Below are 20,330 nucleotides of genomic sequence, written 5' to 3' on the forward strand. Positions count from 1 at the left end.
ATAGGTTTGATGAAACAAAGTAGTTGTACTTAAGTGCCTGTGCTTAATTTGTGTTTTCGATGATTTACCTTCTAAAAACATCTGGCATGTCTTGCACCCCCAGAAAGGGCATCTTGCACCCCCAGGAGGCGCGTGCATCCCAGGTTAAGAACCACTGCTCTAGATGATGGAAGAAATATGGGATCCTCAAATTGATGTTTCAGAGTAACAGCCGTGTTAGTCTGTATTCGTAAAAAGAAAAGGAGTACTTGTGGCACCTTAGAGACTAACCAGTTTATTTGAGCATGAGCTTTCGTGAGCTACAGCTCACTTCATCGGATGCATAGCATATCGTGGAAACTGCAGAAGACATTATATACACACAGAGACCATGAAACAAAACTTCCTCCCACCCCACTCCCCCGCTGGCAACAGCTTATCTAAAGTGATCATCAAGTGGAGCCATTTCCAGCACAAATCCAGGTTTTCTCACCCTTCCCCCCCCCCCCCCCCCCCCCCCCCCCCCACACACACACACATACAAACTCACTCTCCTGCTGGCAACAGCCCATCCCCCTTTGAAACCCCTCTTTATAATGCGCATGATAATCAAGGTGGGTCACCTCCAGCACTAATCCAGGTTTTCTCACCCCCCCCCCACACCCCCCCTCCAAAAACCACACACACAAACTCATTCTCCTGCTGGCAACAGCTCATCTTACAATGTGCACAGCAATAATCCAAGTTTAACCAGAACGTCTTGGGGGGGGTTTTGCAGGAAAAAAACAAGGGGAGACAGGCTACCTTGCATAATGACTTAGCCACTCCCAGTCTCTATTCAAGCCCAAATTAATAGTAAATTGATGTGTTCAGCTCTGCTAAAGACTAGTGTTTGTATCTGAGAGGGAAGAAGTGGTTATTTGAAAATAAAAATAAAATAGACTTGGATGTAGCCTGAGTTATTAATTAAGATGTTTACCAACAAGTATTCTATTGATTTTGCTAAGAGTCTATAAAAAAAATCTTTATTTTACTGAAAAACATATCAAGGAACTCATTTAGCTTCATATTAATGCAGAGAATGAGCACTATACTTACATTGTGAACCTGTACTTTCTTGTTAACACAAAGTGTATGGACACCTTCAAAATTAAAGTGCCATATCCCCATTCCTTCGGATGCACGGCTGGATGTGTAGAGGTAAGATTATGTAATTATCTATTAAGTGTCTTCCTAATTTATGCTTCCTTCTCTCTTATGTAGTGGGTAGGATGTGTTGACTCTTTCCAAGGTGTGAGATTGGCAGGGGCTGTGTCTTCATGGAGCAGAGCAAAGTGATCAACAATCAATGGAATTGTACATCAAGGGATAAGTCTTGCCCACAAATATTCTCATTGACTTCAATGCGGTACTCATATGGGTAAGGCAAAGCAGGCTGACTGCACAGCCAAGAGGCGGCCTGTGGGGTAATCTGTGGTGTAAATAACAAGTAAAGGGCATTTCCCCATTTCTAGTCATGTTTGATTTCTTAAAAATCAACGTACGTGTCCTGTTAAATTTATGCTTGTTCTGTAAGAGATACTGCAGCTCAAGGGATTTTTGATCTCACAGAGTTGAAACAGTAGTGTACAGATTCTCCAGGAATGATAGTCTCATCAGTAATATCACCATTTTAAGAGTGACTACAGATTCTAGCAATGTTGGGGTGATTGAGCTCATAAATACACATTTATCTTCCTGCCTTAGAAAGCAACAGAGATTTCATGCTCTCTAGCAAACAGATGGTTTTGACAAAGCGTCCAGTTGTCTCTCATTTTAATGCTTTCCATGTCTTTAAATCTCCACATTAATACACTTTCGATACAGATCTCCTACCTCTGCTCTTAAACTGTCTGAAACATTTTATAAACAGCCTACCTGGCATTTGACAAGGCAATATTTTTTAAATATTGAGATGCAAATTGTATAAAGTTGGTAACTTGACCTTTGTGAAAGGAGAATTTCAGAGAGTTGTGTCTGTTCTAAATAAGTTATCCCTACACAACTGCATGCTGAATGCTTCAAATAGCAGCATTAAGATAAAATTACCCTCTGTGTGCCTTTTACAGTCTAAAAAGTCCCACTGGTTGTGTCCCAGTTGCTGTGAGGTTTTATTTTGTGTTATAATATAAAAAGGAGTCACCTACTTTTGCCCTCAACACTGGATCCATTGCTCCAGGTGATTTCCTAGCAGTTGTGACTGCACGGAATTTGCATCACACTGACTGGAAGCTGAACAATGGAACTTCAGGGGACAAAAAGCATGTTTTGAAAAGGAAAAATAATAAAGGTATTGTTAAAATTGATGCTCTGACGGTTCCTCTTACACTGAGTAGTTCAGGGGTATTTAGCATGTAATTGTAGATTTAGTTAATTTCTTCTCAAACCATGCCAATTCATAGAATCATAGAATATCAGGGTTGGAAGAGACCTCAGGAGGTCATCTAGTCCAACCCCCTGCTAAAAGCAAGACCGATCCCCAATTAAATCATCCCAGCAAGGGCTTTGTCAAGCCTGACCTTAAAATCTTCTAAGGAAGGAGATTCCACCACCTCCCTAGGTAACGCATTCCAGTGCTTCACCACCCTCCTAGTAAAAAAGTTTTTTCTAATATCCAACCTAAATCTCCCCCACTGCAACTTGAGACCACTACTCCTTGTTCTGTCATCTGCTACCACTGAGAACGGTCTAGAGCCATCCTCTTTGGAACCCCCTTTCAGGTAGTTGAAAGCAGCTATCAAATCCCACCTCATTCTTCTCTTCCGCAGACTAAACATCCCCAGTTCCCTCAGCCTCTCCCCATAAGTCATGTGTTCCAGTCCCCTAATCATATTTGTTGCCCTCCACTGGACTCTTTCCAATTTTTCCACATCTTTTTTGTAGTGTGGGGCCCAAAACTGGACACAGTACTCCAGATGAGGCCTCACCAATGTCGAATAGAGGGGAATGATCATGTCCCTCGATCTGCTGGCAATGCCCCTACTTATACATCCCAAAATGCCATTGGCCTTCTTGGCAACAAGGGCACACTGTTGACTCATATCCAACTTCTCGTTCACTGTCACCCCTAGGTCCTTTTCTGCAGAACTGCTGCCGAGCCATTCGGTCCCTAGTCTGTAGTGGTGCATTGGATTCTTCCGTCCTAAGTGCAGGACTCTGCACTTGTCCTTGTTGAACCTCATCAGATTTCTTTTGGCCCAATCCTCCAATTTGTCTAGGTCCCTCTGTATCCTATCCCTACCCTCCAGCGTATCTACCTCTCCTCCCAGTTTAGTGTCATCTGCAAACTTGCTGAGGATGCAATCCACACCATCCTCCAGATCATTTATGAAGATATTGAACAAAACCGGCCCCAGGACCGACACTTGGGGCACTCCACTTGATACCGGCTGCCAACTAGACATGGAGCCATTGATCACTACCTGTTGAGCCCGACAATCTAGCCAGCTTTCTATCCACCTTATAGTCCATTCATCCAGCCCATACTACTTTAACTTGCTGGCAAGAATACTGTGGGAGACTGTGTCAAAAGCTTTGCTAAAGTCAAGGAACAACACATCCACTGCTTTCCCTTCATCCACAGAGCCAGTTATCTCATCATAGAAGACAATCTGGTTGGTTAGGCATGACTTGCCCTTGGTGAATCCATGCTGACTGTTCCTGATCACTTTCCTCTCCTCTAAGTACTTCAGAATTGATTCCTTGAGGACCTGCTCCATGATTTTTCCAGGGACTGAGGTGAGGCTGACTGGCCTGTAGTTCCCAGGATCTTCCTCCTTCCGTTTTTCAAAGATGGGCACTACATTAACCTTTTTCCAGTCATCCCCCGATCGCCATGAGTTTTCAAAGGTAATGGCCAATGGCTCTGCAATCACATCCGCCAACTCCTTTAACACTCTCGGATGCAATGCATCTGGCCCCATGGCCTTGTGCTTGTCCAGCTTTTCTAAATAGTCCCGAACCACTTCTTTCTCCACAGAGGGCTGGTCACCTTCTCCCCATGCTGTGCTGCCCAGTGCATTAGTCTGGGAGCTGACCATGTTCGTGAAGACAGAGGCAAAAAAAGTATTGAGTACATTAGCTTTTTCCACATCCTCTGTCACTAGGTTGCCTCCCTCATTTAGTAAGGGGCCCACACTTTCCTTGACTTTCTTCTTGTTGCTAACATACCTGAAGAAACCCTTCTTGTTACTCTTGACATCTCTTGCTAGCTGCAACTCCAGGTGTGATTTGGCCTTCCTGATTTCACTCCTGCAAGCCCGAGCAATATTTTTATACTCATACCTGGTCATTTGTCCAGTCTTCCACTTCTTGTAAGCTTCTTTTTTGTATTTAAGATCAGCAAGGATTTCACTGTTAAGCCAAGCTGGTCGCCTGCCATATTTACTATTCTTTCTACACATCGGGATGGTTTGTCCCTGTAACCTCAATAAGGATTCTTTAAAATACAGTCAGCTCTCCTGGACTCCTTTCCCCCTCATGTTATTCTCCCAGGGGATCCTGCCCATCAGTTCCCTAAGGGAGTCAGTCTGCTTTTCTGAAGTCCAGGGTCTGTATTCTGCTGCTCTCCTTTCTTCCCTGTGTCAGGATCCTGAACTCAACAATCTCATGGTCACTGCCTCGCAGGTTCCCATCCACTTTTGCTTCCCCTACTAATTCTTCCCGGTTTGTGAGCAGCAGGTCAAGAAGAGCTCCGCCCCTAGTTGGTTCCTCCAGCACTTGCACCAGGAAATCATCCCCTACATTTTCCAGAAACTTCCTGGATTGCCTGTGCACTGCTGTATTGCTCTCCCAGCAGATATCAGGGTGATTGAAGTCTCCCATGAGAACCAGGGCCTGCGATCTAGTAACTTCTGCGAGTTGCCAGAAGAAAGCCTCGTCCACCTCATGCCCCTGGTCTGGTGGTCTCTAGTAGACTCCCACCACGACATCACCCTTGTTGCTCACACTTCTAGACTTAATCCAGAGACTCTCAGGTTTTTCTGCAGTTTCATACCGGAGCTCTGAGCAGTCATGCTACTCCCCCACCTTTTCTGCCCTTCCTGTCCTTCCTGAACAGCTTATATCCATCCATGACAGTACTCCAGTCATGTGAGTTATCCCACCAATCTCTGTTATTCCAATCACATCATAATTCCTTGACTGTGCCAGGACTTCCAGTTCTCCCTGCTTGTTTCCCAGGCTTCATGCATTTGTATATAGGCACTTGAGGTAACCTGCTGATCGCCCCTCTTTCTCAGTATGAGGCAGGAGCCCTCCCCTCTCACGCACTCCTGCTCGTGCCTCCTTCCGGTATCCCACTTCTCCACTTACCTCAGGGCTTTGGTCTCCTTCCCCCGGTGAACCTAGTTTAAAGCCCTCCTCACTAGGTTAGCCAGCCTGCTTGCGAAAATGCTCTTCCCTCTCTTCGTTAGGTGGAGCCCGTCTGCCTAGCACTCCTTCTTGGAACACCATCCCATGGTCAAAGAATCCAAAGCCTTCTCTCTGACACCACCTGCGTAGCCATTCGTTGACTTCCATGATTCGACGGTCTCTACCCAGGCCTTTTCCTTCCACGGGGAGGATGGACAAGAACACCACTTGCACCTCAAACTCCTTTATCCTTCTTTCCAGAGCCACGTAGTCCGCAGTGATCCGCTCAAGGTCATTCTTGGCAGTATCATTGGTGCCCACGTGAAGAAGCAGGAAGGGGTAGCGATCTGAGGGCTTGATGAGTCTCGGCAGTCTCTCCGTCACATCGCGAATCTTAGCTCCTGGCAAGCAGCAGACTTCTCGGTTTTCCCGGTCGGGGCAGCAGATAGATGACTCAGTCCCCCTAAGGAGAGAGTCCCCGACCACCACCACCTTCTCTTGGGAGTGGTGGTCATGGAACCCCCAACCCTAGGACAGTGCATCCCATGCCTTCCAATCAGCGGAGTCTCCTTCTGCTCCCTTCCCTCAGATGTATCATCTGATCCACTCTCCGCATTAGTACCTGTGGAGAGAACATGAAAACGGTTACTTACCTGTATCTGCCCTGCTGGTACATGGACGTTCCCCTTTTTTCTTCTGGAGGTCACATCATGCCAAATTTCTTCACCGTCCTTCTGTCCCCGATGTGCAGCCTGCTCTGAATCTTCAGAACCTTGTGCCCGTAGAAGCCTATCCTGACATCCATCCAGGAAATCTTCAGTTTCTCTTATGCAACGCAGGGTCGATACCTGTTGCTCCGGACCTCGAACCTGTTTGTGTCTTTGTTTTCACTAGCAAAGTTAATGGTAAATGGATTTAAGAACTAAGCTTCCTTTTTAAGAGGGCTTTGAGCTAAATTGTAAAGAATTCAGGGAGGAAGGCAAATTTACACATCAGCTAATTAGGTACTGAAATGACCTTCCTGTGTGCAGGGCAAAGACCCCAGCGAAGGCAGAAAACCTTGAATGGAAAATGGTGGTAAAATCAGACTTACAAAAGCTTAACAAGGTCCCTAGGAATGTAGATGAAAATAAAAAAGGAAGATGATTTACTTGGTTACAGTGTGAATTTGAGCATAGTTCACTGATGCAATATTTGAATCACACTAGCGCTTGGATTTTAAATTGGTTGTCCATGAGGTAGAGTCAGAATGGAGTGAATCTTTATTTGGAAACAGAGACAGAAATATCTGTAATAAGTCATTCAAGGAAAGGGCTGTTGCCTTTGCCAGGTAATATTTCAAACCCTTTTCTGAATATGGATTCAGAGGACTTTTTTTTGTTTTTTATGGCAGCCTAAGGGTAAATTGCAAGATAAAACAAAACAAAAAGGTGTTTTATCCTTTACTGCCTCTCTTTGATGTATAAAGTTTGCCTCAACCATTATCCAAAAAAAAGAAAAGAAACCATTTTGTTTGTTAGAAAAATATCCTGCCTGACAATGTCATTTCTTCATACTTAAACACTCCATTCGTCATAGCTTAACTAAGCAAGTTAATGGCAATTACATTAATTACTCTTACATCCTTGCAAGCTGTTCTGGAGGATATTAAAGCAGAGAAACTAAATGTGCTTTTTCACAGAAAAATTAAATTGAAGGAGTTTGAGGACATTTTTCAAGTTGCCTTGAAGATATTAACTAAATAATTATGAAACTGTTAGGTGTGGTACGGGTGGTCTGAGACTCCGGTCCTGCAGTGGGTCTCTCTGTGGGCACAGGAGCTCGTTACAGGTCTGGGGCCATAGACCTCTCTCTGTGTGTGATACTGTCACAGAGCTAACAGCTGCCTGGTTTAGGAAGAGGGTGTTTTCCATGAGAAATGTTTGACTCTGGAGTCCTATTCATTTTGGTGGGATAGCATGTCAGCAGTCTCTTACAGCGATCACTTTGCAGGATTCAATTGATGGGTATTAATCTTGTAATTCTGATTGTGTAGTATAGTTTCCTTATTTCAAAATATCTAATATTATTGTATTCTAAAAAGTCTGTCTAAGTCATCTAAAATGTTGGTTAGCGTAGGTGCAAGACAGATTGCTGTTGTGCAGGGAACTTCCAAGGTCTGTTGAAAACCCTTATTTGTTTCCCAGCTGAATAACCAAGGATTATTTCTGCATTCTTGTTTGAGGGGGACTCTTCTCCCCCCCCTCATCCCCCTACTTTTAAGGCAAACATCTACCATTGCTGTAATGCAAAGGTTTAAAAAAATACAAGGCTGTATATTGACCAAGAAGATAGGACTTAAAAATACTACATATATGTAATAAGGCTGAGTTTAAATTGTGAAAGCAGTCTTAACTCATTTAATTCCAGCCCTACTTTTAGAGATTTTGATTTTTCAACCTTAACATAGCATTTGCTTTTTCAACTTTTTTATTTTTTTCTTCTTTTTTTAACACACACGGGCAGAAAATATAATAATTTAAATTATACAGATATTTATCCTTCCAAACATTAATAGCTTCACATTTCCACATGCATTTGCATTTACATAAAACATTCACTTGTAGCACTAGTGGATAAAATGGTAGATGGACTTCAAATAGAAGAAAAATAAGAGTGGTAATCAGAATGTTGGCATTTTAAGGTCTGTTATCTTGTGGCCTGTTATTGCTTGAAATGAATGCAGTATGTCATTGAAAGGCCAGGTTCCCTAGATTTTCCGCCAAGACATCTGTTTCTGTTTTCTTACTTTGGTGCTACTTTTGCCTGTAGTTCAGCACTGAATATTTTGTAACAAGTCCTAAAATTCTCCCCAGTGTTTTTCATTTTCATATAAATCCAATAGGGTGTCAATCGTGCAGCCTGCCCTCACTTGGATAATCTCACTCCCCTGTGTAGCACTATTAACTTCAGTGGGAATACTCACATGAGTGATGGTTCCAGGAACCTGTTGACTGTTGTCACGGAAGAGTGTTCGATCATACGGGTAGTGTTTTTAACATAGGATTTAAACTACTAGAATCACAGAAATGTAAGGCTGAAAGGAACTGTGCAAGGTCAAGTCCAGCTCCATGTGCTGAGGAAGGACGAAGTAAACCTAGACCATCTCTGACAGGTGTTTCTCCAGTCCCCTGATGATGGGGATTGCACAGCTTTCCTTGGAAGTTTATTCCAGAATTTAACTACCCTTATTGTTAGAAAGTTTTTTTTCTAATATCTAACCTAAATGTCCTTTGCTGAAGATTAAGCCCATTGCTTCTTGTCCTACCTTCAGTGGACACGGAGACCAGTTGATCACTGTACAGTAACTCCCCACTTAACATCCTCTCGCTTAACGTTGTTTCGATCTTACGTCCCTGCTCCATTCAGAACATGCTCGTTTAAAGTTGTGTAGTGCTCCCCTATAATGCTGTTTGGCTGCCTGCTTTGTCCATGGCTGGCAGCCCCGCTACCCGCTTCCCCCCCCGCCTGCCAGCGCACCCCACAGATCAGCACCTTCCCCCTGCTCCCCCTGCCTCCTGCCCACTACAATCAGCTGTTTTGCGGTGTTCAGGAGGCTGGGGGGGAGGAGCGAGGACCCGGCGCGCAGCCTCCCCCCCTCCCTCCCCCACCCATCTCCTGAATGCTGCAAACCAGCTGATTGCCGCGGGCATGAGGCAGGGGAGGGAGGAGTGAGGCTGCGCGCCGGGTCCTTGATTCTCCCCCCCCCGCCTCCTGAACGCCACAAGACAGCTGATTGCCGTGGGCAGGAAGCGGGGGGAGCAGGGGGAAGGTGCTGATTTGCGGGGTCTGCTGCTGGGCGGGAGCTGGTGGGGGGGGCGCATGGGGGGCTGCCAGCCTGTTTAATACCTGTATTAAATTGCTTGTTTAAAATTGTTTAAAATGTATATAATGCCTTTTGTCTGGCAAAAAAAATTTCCCTGGAACCTAACTCCCCCTATTTACATTAATTCTTATGGGGAAATTGGATTCACTTAACATCATTTCTCTTAAAGTCGCATTTTTCAGGAACATAACTACAACATTAAGTGAGGAGTTATTGTACTCTTTATAGGTTTCAGAGTAGCAGCCGTGTTAGTCTTTATCCGCAAAAAGAAAAGGAGTACGTGTGGCACCTTAGGGACTAACACATTTATTTGAGCATAACCGAATGCATCCGATGAAGTGAGCTGTAGCTCACGAAAGCTTATGCTCAAATAAATGTGTTAGTCTCTAAGGTGCCATAAGTACTCCTCGTTCTTTTTGTACTCTTTATAACAGCCTTTAACATATTTGAAAATTATTATCAGGTCCCCCCTCAGTTGTCTTTTCTCAAGACTAAACATGCCCAGTTTTTTAAATTTTCTTCATAGGTCTGGTTTTCTAAACCTTTTACTATTTTTGTTGCTCTCCTCTGGAGTCTCTCCAATATATCCACATCTTTCCTAAAGTGGGGAATCCAGAACTGGGCACAAACCTCCAGCTGAGTCCTCCCCAGTGCCAAATAGAGCGTGTCAATTACCTCCCATGTCGTACATGTGTTCCACCTGTTAATATACCCCAGAATTATATCTGTCTTTTTTCAACTATGTGACGTTGTCATTATATTCAATTTGAGATCCATTATAACTCCAGATCCTTATCAATAGTACTAGCATCTAGTCAATTATTCCCCATTTTGTGTTTGTGCATTTGATTTTTCCTTCCTAAGCGCTTGCACGGGGTTGATCTAAGATACGCAACTTCAGCTACATGAATAGCGTAGCTGAAGTCGACGTACTTAGATCTACTTACCGGGGTGTCTTCACTGCGGTAAGTCAACAGCTGACGCTCTCCCATCGTCTCCGCTTACGCTTCTCGTTCTGGTGGAGTACCGGAGTCAATGGGAAGCACTCAGTGGTTGATTTATCGCATCTATACTAGACACGATAAATCAACCCCCACTGGATTGATCGCTGCCCACCGATCTGGCGGGTAGTGTAGACAAGTCCTAAGAGTAGTACTTGTCTTTATTGAATTTCATCTTGCTGATTTCGGATTAATTCTCTAATTTGTCAGGGTTGTTTTGAATTCTAATCCTTTCCTCCAAAGTACTAGCAACCTTTCCCAGATTGGTGTCATCCACACATTTTATAAGCATACTTTCACTGCATTGTCCAAATCATTAATGAAAATAATGAATAGTACCAGACATATGACTGATCCCTATCGAACCCTACTAGATACACTCTCCCAGTTTGACAGTAAATCATTAATAACGACTCTTTGAGTACAATCTTTAAACCAATATTGTACCCTATTTTGTACATATTTCCCTAGTTTGCTTATGAGAATGTCATTTAGGGCTGTGACAAAAGCTGCACTAAAATCAAAATATATCCTGTCTAATGCTTCCCCTATCCACTAGACTAGTAACCTTGTCAAAGAAGGAAATTAAGTTGGCTTGGCATGGTTTGTTCTTGACAAATCTATTCTGGCCATTCCTTATAACACTTAGAATTCCAGATGGAATTCAGAGTAGCTGTGCCAGTACTAATCAAAGTGCCGGGTGAGTCAATTTTTGCTAAGACACACTTTTCTTTATGTGATTTTAAGTTTTAGGGTGTGTGCCATTCTTGAGACAAATAAATTAGCTTGATGGAATGGAATCACTAGTAGAGGATCAATGTACATTGTAGGTTTCAGAGTAGCAGCCGTGTTAGTCTGTATCTGCAAAAAGAAAAGGAGTACTTGTGGAACCTTGGAGACTAACAAATTTATTTGAGCATAAGCTTTCGTGAGCTACAGCTCGATGCATTCAGTGGAAAATACAGTGGGGAGATTTATATACACAGAGAACATGAAACAATGGGTGTTACCATACACACTGTAACGAGAGTGATCAGGTAAGGTGAGCTATTACCAGCAGGAGAACGGGGAAGGAGGGGAAACCTTTTGTAGTGATAATCAAGGTGGGCCATTTCCAGCAGTTGACAAGAACGTCTGAGGAACAGTGGTTTATTTTACTTCAGGCCTAGAAACTGTAGAAGTGTCTATTATAAATTGCCTTATAATCTCCCTCCCTTGTCAGAAAATGATGGTTACATTTATAATATGCTGTGATTAATGAAACTTTCCTAGAATGATTTGATGATTTTTATTGTAGTTGTAGTTACGAAATAATGTTACAGCAGTGTGTAGAGGCCCTAAGTTTTGAAGTTGGTCAATAATTATCTGGGGGAGTTTATGTATTATACTGGAATAGTGCATGACATCCCCTGGTGGGCTGCCACAGTGGCCCTACAGTCCTGTCCCTTCTCAGTAAAGAGTTTTTCTTTAGCAGGTGGTAGAGGATTGTGCTTTTGGTGCTGAAGAGCCTGCATTTGATCCTGGCTAAGAGACCCGTGGCTATATGTGCATGTGCCCACAGTCCATTACACTGAGGCAAAATATTTGGGTTTTTATTTCTTTTTCTGTAACTGCCCACAACTTTTATTTGGAAGGAGTTTTTTAAATTGTAAGAGGAACTAAACAAGGGCTGCTTTTCCAGTTTCCCACTATTCTCCGAGCAGGCAACCCACTGACTAGCATTGATATAGTGTATGTTCTTCTCTGTTCCTGCACTGCCCATGCATCCCTAATTCCTTTGTATCCTTCTGCCACAGTCTCTTTGTACCATCTAACATGCTGCTTCCTACAGTTAGAGCCCTGTTCCCAGTGTGGCATGCATGCGTACTCTCAAACGCGTCTTCAAAATTTACTAGTTCATGCATTCTACTAGCCCTAATCCTCCACCTGCAGAAGTGCTAGCATCTCTCTCTCTGTCTGACACTCACACCCCTACCTCTCTCTCTCACACACATCCTTCACAGTTATGAGATTATTCCATCTCCTGGTCACCTAGTGCTTTGTCTGTGGGTTATCAGCTGTTTGTCTTTTAAAATTATAAAATCTTTAATGCAGACACCATATCTCCTTCATGTGCAATACCCTTCTGCTTTCTGGTTAGTTGTTATGGGAAGATAATTGGACATTTGAGACAATACAGGAAAGAGACTATTCATTGTATGTCTTTGGATTTCTATAATAATAATGAAGCTACCTTCCTAGTGCTCTGGATGCTTCTGATACAAATTTATATCTCTATCTAATCTACATAATATTTCTCAGACACCCCCCCCCCCAAAACAAAACAAAACAAAACAAAATATCCCTCCCCACTATCTCCTTTCTCAATCACTGTGGACAACGCCACCATCCTGCCTGTCACTCAGGCCCATAACATGGGCAACACCTTTGACTTAGACCTCTCTCTGCGTCCTCACATCCAGGCTACGTCTAAGTCTTGCAAATTCTTTCTGGCCAACATCTCTAAGACACGGCCTTTCCTGTACATCCACATGGCTAAAACTCTTGTCCAGGCTCTCATCTTCTCACATCTCAATTGCTGCACCATCCTTTTCGCAGGCCTTGACAATTGCAGTCCTGCCCTGCTCATATCCATTCTGGATGCTGCTGAAAGGTCATTCTCCCTAGCCTGTTGCTTTGAACATGTCACCCCTCTCTGTGCATCCCTTCACTGGTTCTCTTTTCTTTATCACATCAAATATAAGCTACTTGTCTTCACTTGCAAGACCCTTCATGTTATATCCCCACTCTAACTATCGTCTCTCATTCACTATCAGTGTCGACTCCCACCGCCAATTAGCCCATGATGCCAACCTCTATCACCTATTTGTTCAATTTTCAAACAAGCCCTTTTGTGCTTTCTCCCATACTGTCTCTTTGTTCTGTGTCTATGCAGTTCCTACTACAGTGGGGCTCTCATCCGTGAGTAGGGCTCCGAGATGCTACAATAATACGAATAATAAATAACAGTGATAACCCAGCCCTTTAAAAAACATAGCACCTAGTTCACCTCTCCTGCTCAGATCTCTAACCCGCAACAGCCTACACAAATGAATACGCTTCACAGTATGCCCTGAAGGCCATCAGCTCAAGGCTGTTTTGGACCAGCTTGGTTCAGAACTGAGGGCACCTCAATGGGAGAGCACTCAACGGCCAGGCCCCCCTCCCCCCCCCCCATTTAAATTGAGGAGGGATGCAGCTTGAGTGCCTCCTGTGAGCCAAGCTGTGGCAGCATGATAAAAAAGAGAGGCAGTCTCGCAATTTGGAAGTTCCCAAGTCACTTAGGATTTATAGGTCAAAACCAGCATCTTAAATTCCATCTGGGAACCAACAGGCAGCTAGTGCAGATCACAGAGCACAGGTGTGGGGTGATGCTATCAGGAAAGCACCACTTAATAAGCAGGCTGCTGCATTCTGCGCCAGTTTATTGACTGGCTGCCTTCTGCTGCCCAGAGAGATTGCTTTAACATTTCGCATATTTGTCTTTCATTCCAACCTTACAAAATGATGCGTTAGATTAAGTTGTTTATGACTTTTGCTAAGATTTCAAAAAGGAACACACTGTACTTCTGTCCCTCATTAAAATCGTTAGTGAGGAAAGCTACTAGTTTATGCAAAAAGAACAGGAGTACTTGTGGCACCTTAGAGACTAAGAAATTTATTAGAGCATAAGCTTTCGTGGGCTACAGCCCACCTCATCGGATGTATAGAATGGAACATATAGTAAGAAGATGTATATATTTATGCAGGATGCTAACTGCCTAATCCTCTGTTTCTGATAAATAGAAATATGCTTTCAGTCTTAAAACGACAAGTACAGCAGGTTCCCATTCCCTTTCTTTTCATAATTAACCATGGATGACTTCCATAGTTCTTGGGTTTCAGAAGTAAAAGAAGAATAAATAAATATTTCACTGTGAAAAGAAATCTTGAGATGTCATCCCTTGGTTTAAAGGGGATGTGTATTGTAGACCATAATTAGGGATAGACAGGAATGTTGCAATATTTTGATAGATTCAACTTAGATGATAAAAGGGGGCAGTTCCTGCTGCATGGTAAACTTCTGTCACTTCCTTCCTTTGTCCAGTAACTTTGTTGATATGACAGATTTGAGCAAACAGAGTAGCAATGGAAAAATAGATTTTTTTCATGTTTACAGTTCATATCTAATCTGGTGGCAAAATGCAATATATTCCACAGCTGTTTTTCCTAAAGAAATTTGACATTTCTTCAGCAGCTTGAAACATAAAACCTTGAGAAAAAAAATCTTTAATATTCTTGTATGTAGAAGACCATAATGCCTCTGTTGCTCCTGGGGGAATGCGGTGCCATTGCATGCACGTAGTATTCCTGTCCCCCACAGATTTCTTTGCTTCCCTGCAGAAAAATAACCTTTGATAGGGAAGCAAAGGAAAGCCACATGCGCAGTCATGCGCCCCTCCCCAGTAGTGCAGGCATGTCATTTCAGGCGCCCAGAGCAGCCAGCGGAGAGAGAAACCACTGTGGGGGGGGACGAGGCTGGGGAATCCCCGACTGGTAGCTCTTATCCTATGCTGGGCTCAGCTATTAGCCCCAGCTGGGGACAGGGAAGGATGGGACTTCCTCTTCCCCTGCAAGGAACAGCTGGGGCAGGGTCAGACCCAACACCAGAAACCTCCCCTGCCTGCAGGAAGCTCTGCCCCCCCCCCCCCACCGCTTCCTGCCCTCATCGCTCCTCAGCCTCAGAGGGAGAGGTCACTGTACAGGGACCTGCTCCCCCATCTGCCTAACCCCCCAGGCATCCAAACTCCCTATACCCAGATCCCCCACACTCAGACCCTTCCCCGCTGAGCCCCTCCCCCTGCATCTGGACTACCACCTCTGCACCCAGACCACTCCCCACTGAGGCCACCCCACACTCAAACCCCTACCCTGATTAGCCCCACACCCTCTGCACCTGGACCACCAAGACAAACCCTCTACACCCAGATCCCAACCCCACTGAGCTCCAACCATCTGCACACGGACACCCATCCCTCCAAGCCCCACTCCCCCAGCACCCACCCCATCACAAAATCTTAGCTCTGCTACTGGAAATGATGCATATTACATCATTATAAATCCAAAAATGATCCATAATAAATGATCATTATAAATCCACACTCTAGCAGATTACTTTCCAGCACCTCAAAACCAGTGAGTTCGTCACCACATATAGATCACCACTTAGACAGAGAAGCTGGCAGACAAATAAAATTGCAAACCAAAATGAGCCTACCTTTGCAAACAGTTTAAGGGTGAAATGGACACAGGGAGTACTCCTGAGGGAATTCTGCGCCAAAAGAATAAAAAATTCTATGCACAATATTTTAAAATTCTGCAAAATTCTGCATATTTCATTTGTCAATAAATAAATGTGGAGGCTCCAGCATGGCAGTGGGAGCACAGGCCACTGGTTGCACAGAGGTGGGAGATCATTCTGCAGCCCCCCACCCCTCATGGGACATGGACTCGGTGGTGAGGCTGCACCCGACCCTGACACAGCACAAAGGCCTGGTGGGTGGGTGAACCAGTATGCAAACTAATATACAGATTATCTTTTATATTCAGTTAGAAACAAAACCAGTGAATTTCATACACTTTGTTGGTTCCAAAAACTTGGAGATCTTTCAAATGGACTCCACAAAGGGTTAAGGATCCTTGTGGGCTGATCCTTTCATACCATCATGGGTCATGCTGGCAAGCTACAAAAGTTCCAGTCAGAAACAGAAGTCACAAGGACACCAAAGCTTAAATGTTGTTTGGAGAGAAAGCCCTATCTTTACAAAAGAGAGTTTAATTGTTAGAGAAAAAAGTGGAATCAAAACACTTTACCCCAATCAAAATTAACTTTCTCTCCAGAGATTTGTAAAAACTTTAAACTGAAAAACTAGAAATGTGATGTTTAAAAATGCAATATTTTCTGCATGGGAATTGTGGAAGATACCTCTGAAGATCCAGCTAGTCCAGGGAATGAAGAGATATAGTGGACACACCTGTGGGTCACTGCCCTGCCCAACCAGTAAGAAAATCAAGCTTGTCCACAAAGAGATCTCCAACAGACTAAGGAAGATAAACAGTCCTTGTTGGTGATTCTGTACTAAGAGAATCTAAAGAACATTCTGCAAGGGACAGGTAGACAACCAGATGGGTGTATCTTCCCAGAGTCAAGACATGAGGTATCACTCTAAGATTGGATAGGCCTCTGAAGTCAATGGGCCAGGTTTCACTGCCCATAGTTAATATTGAACCTAATGACAGGGCATCTCAGGATATTTTGCAGATAACAGATGACTGTAGGGTGATCTTCTGGGAGATGCTTCCTGTTCCACAAGCTTAGGAAGACAAAAAATTCTGGAAAAGAATCAGTGGCTAGGTAAGTTGCGTAAGGTAGAGGATTTGGGTTTTGTGGAACACTGGTCCACCTTTTATGGGGATAGGGGTCTGTCTACTGAGCCTCCAGCTCAGTAGAAGGGGAACCAATCTCCTTGGGAACAACTGGCTAGAGTAGTCAGAGTGGCATTAAACTAAAAAACAAAGAGGGTAAAAAGAGGGAAGAAATGAACATTCACTTTGCGCAAAATTGAGATGCTGAGAACATAATAATCAAGAAACAAAAGGACATGAAGAGAAGAAATTCGTTAATGGCCTGTACTCCAAAGCTAGGAGCCTGGGTAACAAACAAGAAGACTTGGAATTTTATGAGCATAAATTGGATCCAGTTGGTATTACTGAAGCCTGGTGGGATGATTCACACTATTGGAATGTTCAAATCAGTGGTTACAGGAAGGATCAAGTGAGCAAAAGGGGAGCGGGAGTGGCATTCTATATCAAAAATGGCATTACCTGTTTAGAGTCACTGACAACTCTGGAGAAAATTATCTTGAATGCTTAGGGATCAGTGTCCTAACAGATAAAGCACAAGATGGGATATTAGTTGGTGCCTGCAAAAGACCTCCAAATCACACTAGGGAACAGGATGACCGTTACATACCTATCTATAATATTGGGGGGGTTGGGGAAGCTGCATGACTATGGGAGCCTTCAATTTGAGTGATATGCTCTAGGTCTCATGCTGCAAGAAGTAACACATCATAATAATTTCTAAATATTATGGATGACAATTTCCTCACTCAAAATGGGTTGCACCCAACATGGGGGAATTCTATATTAGACCTTGCCTTGACACGCACACAGAGGAATTGATCACAAAACTCAGTTAGCAGTAGGTGAAGTACAGGTGATCATGAGTTAATCACATTTGAAATGTGCAAATGGAATAAAGACCAAACCAGAAGTGTGTGTGTGTGTGTGTGTATATGTGTGTGTATATATATATATATATATATATATATATACTTGGTGTTTTAAAATGGCCAATATCACAAAGCTGAAAACAATTACAAACCAAATCAGCTGGGATGAAGTATCAGGAATCAGGGTCTGCAGCAGAGCCAGTCTGCAGTCAGATGGCCTGTAGTAGGCTAGCTGATTGGCTACATCACCCATTTGGTTGAAAGAGTCAGCAGACCGTCTCTTAAGCCCAGAAGCTGCTCATATCATTCATCCACGGCTGCGATAGCTCCTGTGACTACTTGTTCCCGCCTTTTTCCAGTTCTGCTCCTCCCTTTTTCCAGCTTGGTTCCAGTCCTGCTCCTGTCTTGGACCCAGTCTTGCCTCATTTCAGGTAACATAGTCCTGACTCTTGGCTCCAATTCCTGACTTCTGGCTCCAGTTCTGATCCTTGTCTCTGGTGCCTGGCCTCTGACTCCTGCTCCAATTCCTGACTACCTATTCCTGCTCTAACCCCACTAGGCATGACTGCTGCTCTAACCATTGGGAACGAACACTCAACTCCCAGTTACTGCCAGGAAAAATTTAATCAGAAAAATGTGAATGATGATTGGGAATTGTTTAAGATGTTGCTCGAGGTCCAAAAAGCCACAATCAAGGAAGAAGCCCATATTGGTCAAAAAACCAACATGTCTTAGAGGGGAAGTGAAGCCAGCGTTAAATAAGTATAACAACTCAGTCTATAACAAATGGAAGAAGGGAGACGTTGATAGCAGTGAATGTAAATTAGAAGTTAGCAATTTTAGCAAATCAATAAGGGAAGCAAAGGGACATGAGGAGAAATCTATGATCAACAGCATTAAGGCCAGTATGGAGTTTTCTAAACATATTAGGCACAGAAAGAATACTAGGGTAAATAATGAAGAGGACAGGTCACTGATTCAGCATGATCTGGATCGCTTGGTAAACTGGGTGCAAGCAAACAATAGGAGTTTCAATATAGCTAAATGTAGATGTATGCATCTAGGAACAAAGAATCTAGGCCATACTTGCAGGATGGGGGACTCTATCCCAGGAAGTAGTGACTCTGAAAAAGATTTGGGGGTCATGGTAGGTAATAGGCTGAATGCGATCTCCCAGTGAGATGCTCTGGCCAAATGGGCTAATGCGATCCTTAGATATATAAACAGAGGAATCTCGAGTAGGAGTCAAAAGGTTATTTTATCTCTGTATTTGGCGCCGGTGCGACTGCTGCTGGAATAGTATGTCCAGTTGTGGTGTCCACAGTTCAGGAAGGATTTTGGCAAATTGGAGAGGGTTCAGCAAAGAGCCACAAGAATGACTAAAGGGTTGGAAAATGTGCCTAATAGTGACAGACTCAAAAGGTAAAGGGGTGACTGGATTACAATCTAGAGGTATCTACATGGGGAACAAATATTTGATAATGAGCTCTTCAGTCCAGAAGACAATGGTTGGAAGTTAAAGCTAGACTAAATGAGACTAGAAATAAGGTGTAAATTTTGAACAGTGAGGGTAATTAACCATTGGAACAGTTTACTAAGGGTCATGGTGGATTCTCCATCACTGACCATTTTCAAATCAAGATTGAATGTTTTTGAGAGAGATGATCTAGTTCAAAAGCAATTATTTTGCGGGAGTTCTATGGTCTGGGGTATACAGAAGCTCAGACTAGTTGATTACAATGTTCTCTTTGCCCTGGAAATCTGTGAATGAATTCTGCTGCTTCCACTTAGAATCATAGAATCATAGAATATCAGGGTTGGAAGGGACCTCAGGAGGTCATCTAGTCCAATCCCCTGCTCAAAGCAGGACCAATCCCCAATTAAATCATCCCAGCCAGAGCTTTGTCAAGCCTGACCTTAAAATCTTCTAAGGAAGGAGATTCCACCACCTCCCTAGGTAACGCATTCCAGTGCTTCACCACCCTCCTAGTAAAAAAGTTTTTTCTAATATCCAACCTAAATCTCCCCGACTGCAACTTGAGACCACTACTCCTTGTTCTGTCATCTGCTACCACTGAGAACGGTCTAGAGCCATCCTCTTTGGAACCCCCTTTCAGGTAGTTGAAAGCAGCTATCAAATCCCCCCTCATTCTTCTCTTCCGCAGACTAAACATCCCCAGTTCCCTCAGCCTCTCCTCATAAGTCATGTGTTCCAGTCCCCTAATCATTTTTGTTGCCCTCCGCTGGACTCTTTCCAGATTTTCCACATCCTTCTTGTAGTGTGGGGCCCAAAACTGGACACAGTACTCCAGATGAGGCCTCACCAATGTCGAATAGAGGGGAACGATCACGTCCCTCGATCTGCTGGCAGTGCCCCTATTTATACATCCCAAAATGCCATTGGCCTTCTTGGCAACAAGGGCACACTGTTGACTCATATCCAACTTCTCGTCCACTGTAACCCCTAGGTCCTTTTCTGCAGAACTGCTGCCGAGCCATTCGGTCCCTAGTCTGTAGCGGTGCATTGGATTCTTCCATCCTAAGTGCAGGACTCTGCACTTGTCCTTGTTGAACCTCATCAGATTTCTTTCAGCCCAATCCTCCAATTTGTCTAGGTCCCTCTGTATCCTATCCCTACCCACCAGCGTATCTACCTCTCCTCCCAGTTTAGTGTCATCTGCAAACTTGCTGAGGGTGCAATCCACACCATCCTCCAGATCATTTATGAAGATGTTGAACAAAACCGGCCCCAGGACCGACCCTTGGGGCACTCCACTTGAT

The 20,330-nt window shown here is 43.8% G+C and overlaps 1 protein-coding gene across 11 annotated transcripts in view; it reads left to right on the plus strand.

Moving 5' to 3' along the window:
- The window catches only part of FAM168A (family with sequence similarity 168 member A), a 365,574-nt gene that overhangs the window by 157,174 nt on the left and 188,070 nt on the right, over positions 1-20,330 (plus strand). The window contains exon 3 of one of the 11 annotated variants that reach the window (XM_043527569.1): positions 104-310. The exons of the other annotated variants lie outside the window; for them this stretch is intronic. Coding sequence (XP_043383504.1) covers positions 104-195 — 92 coding nt within the window. The 3' untranslated portion in view covers positions 196-310. Of the gene's footprint in view, positions 1-103; positions 311-20,330 lie in introns of those variants that run through there. 11 annotated transcript variants of the gene reach the window in all.

Source organism: Chelonia mydas, chromosome 1 (assembly GCF_015237465.2).
Source record: "Chelonia mydas isolate rCheMyd1 chromosome 1, rCheMyd1.pri.v2, whole genome shotgun sequence".
NCBI lineage: Eukaryota > Metazoa > Chordata > Testudines > Cheloniidae > Chelonia > Chelonia mydas.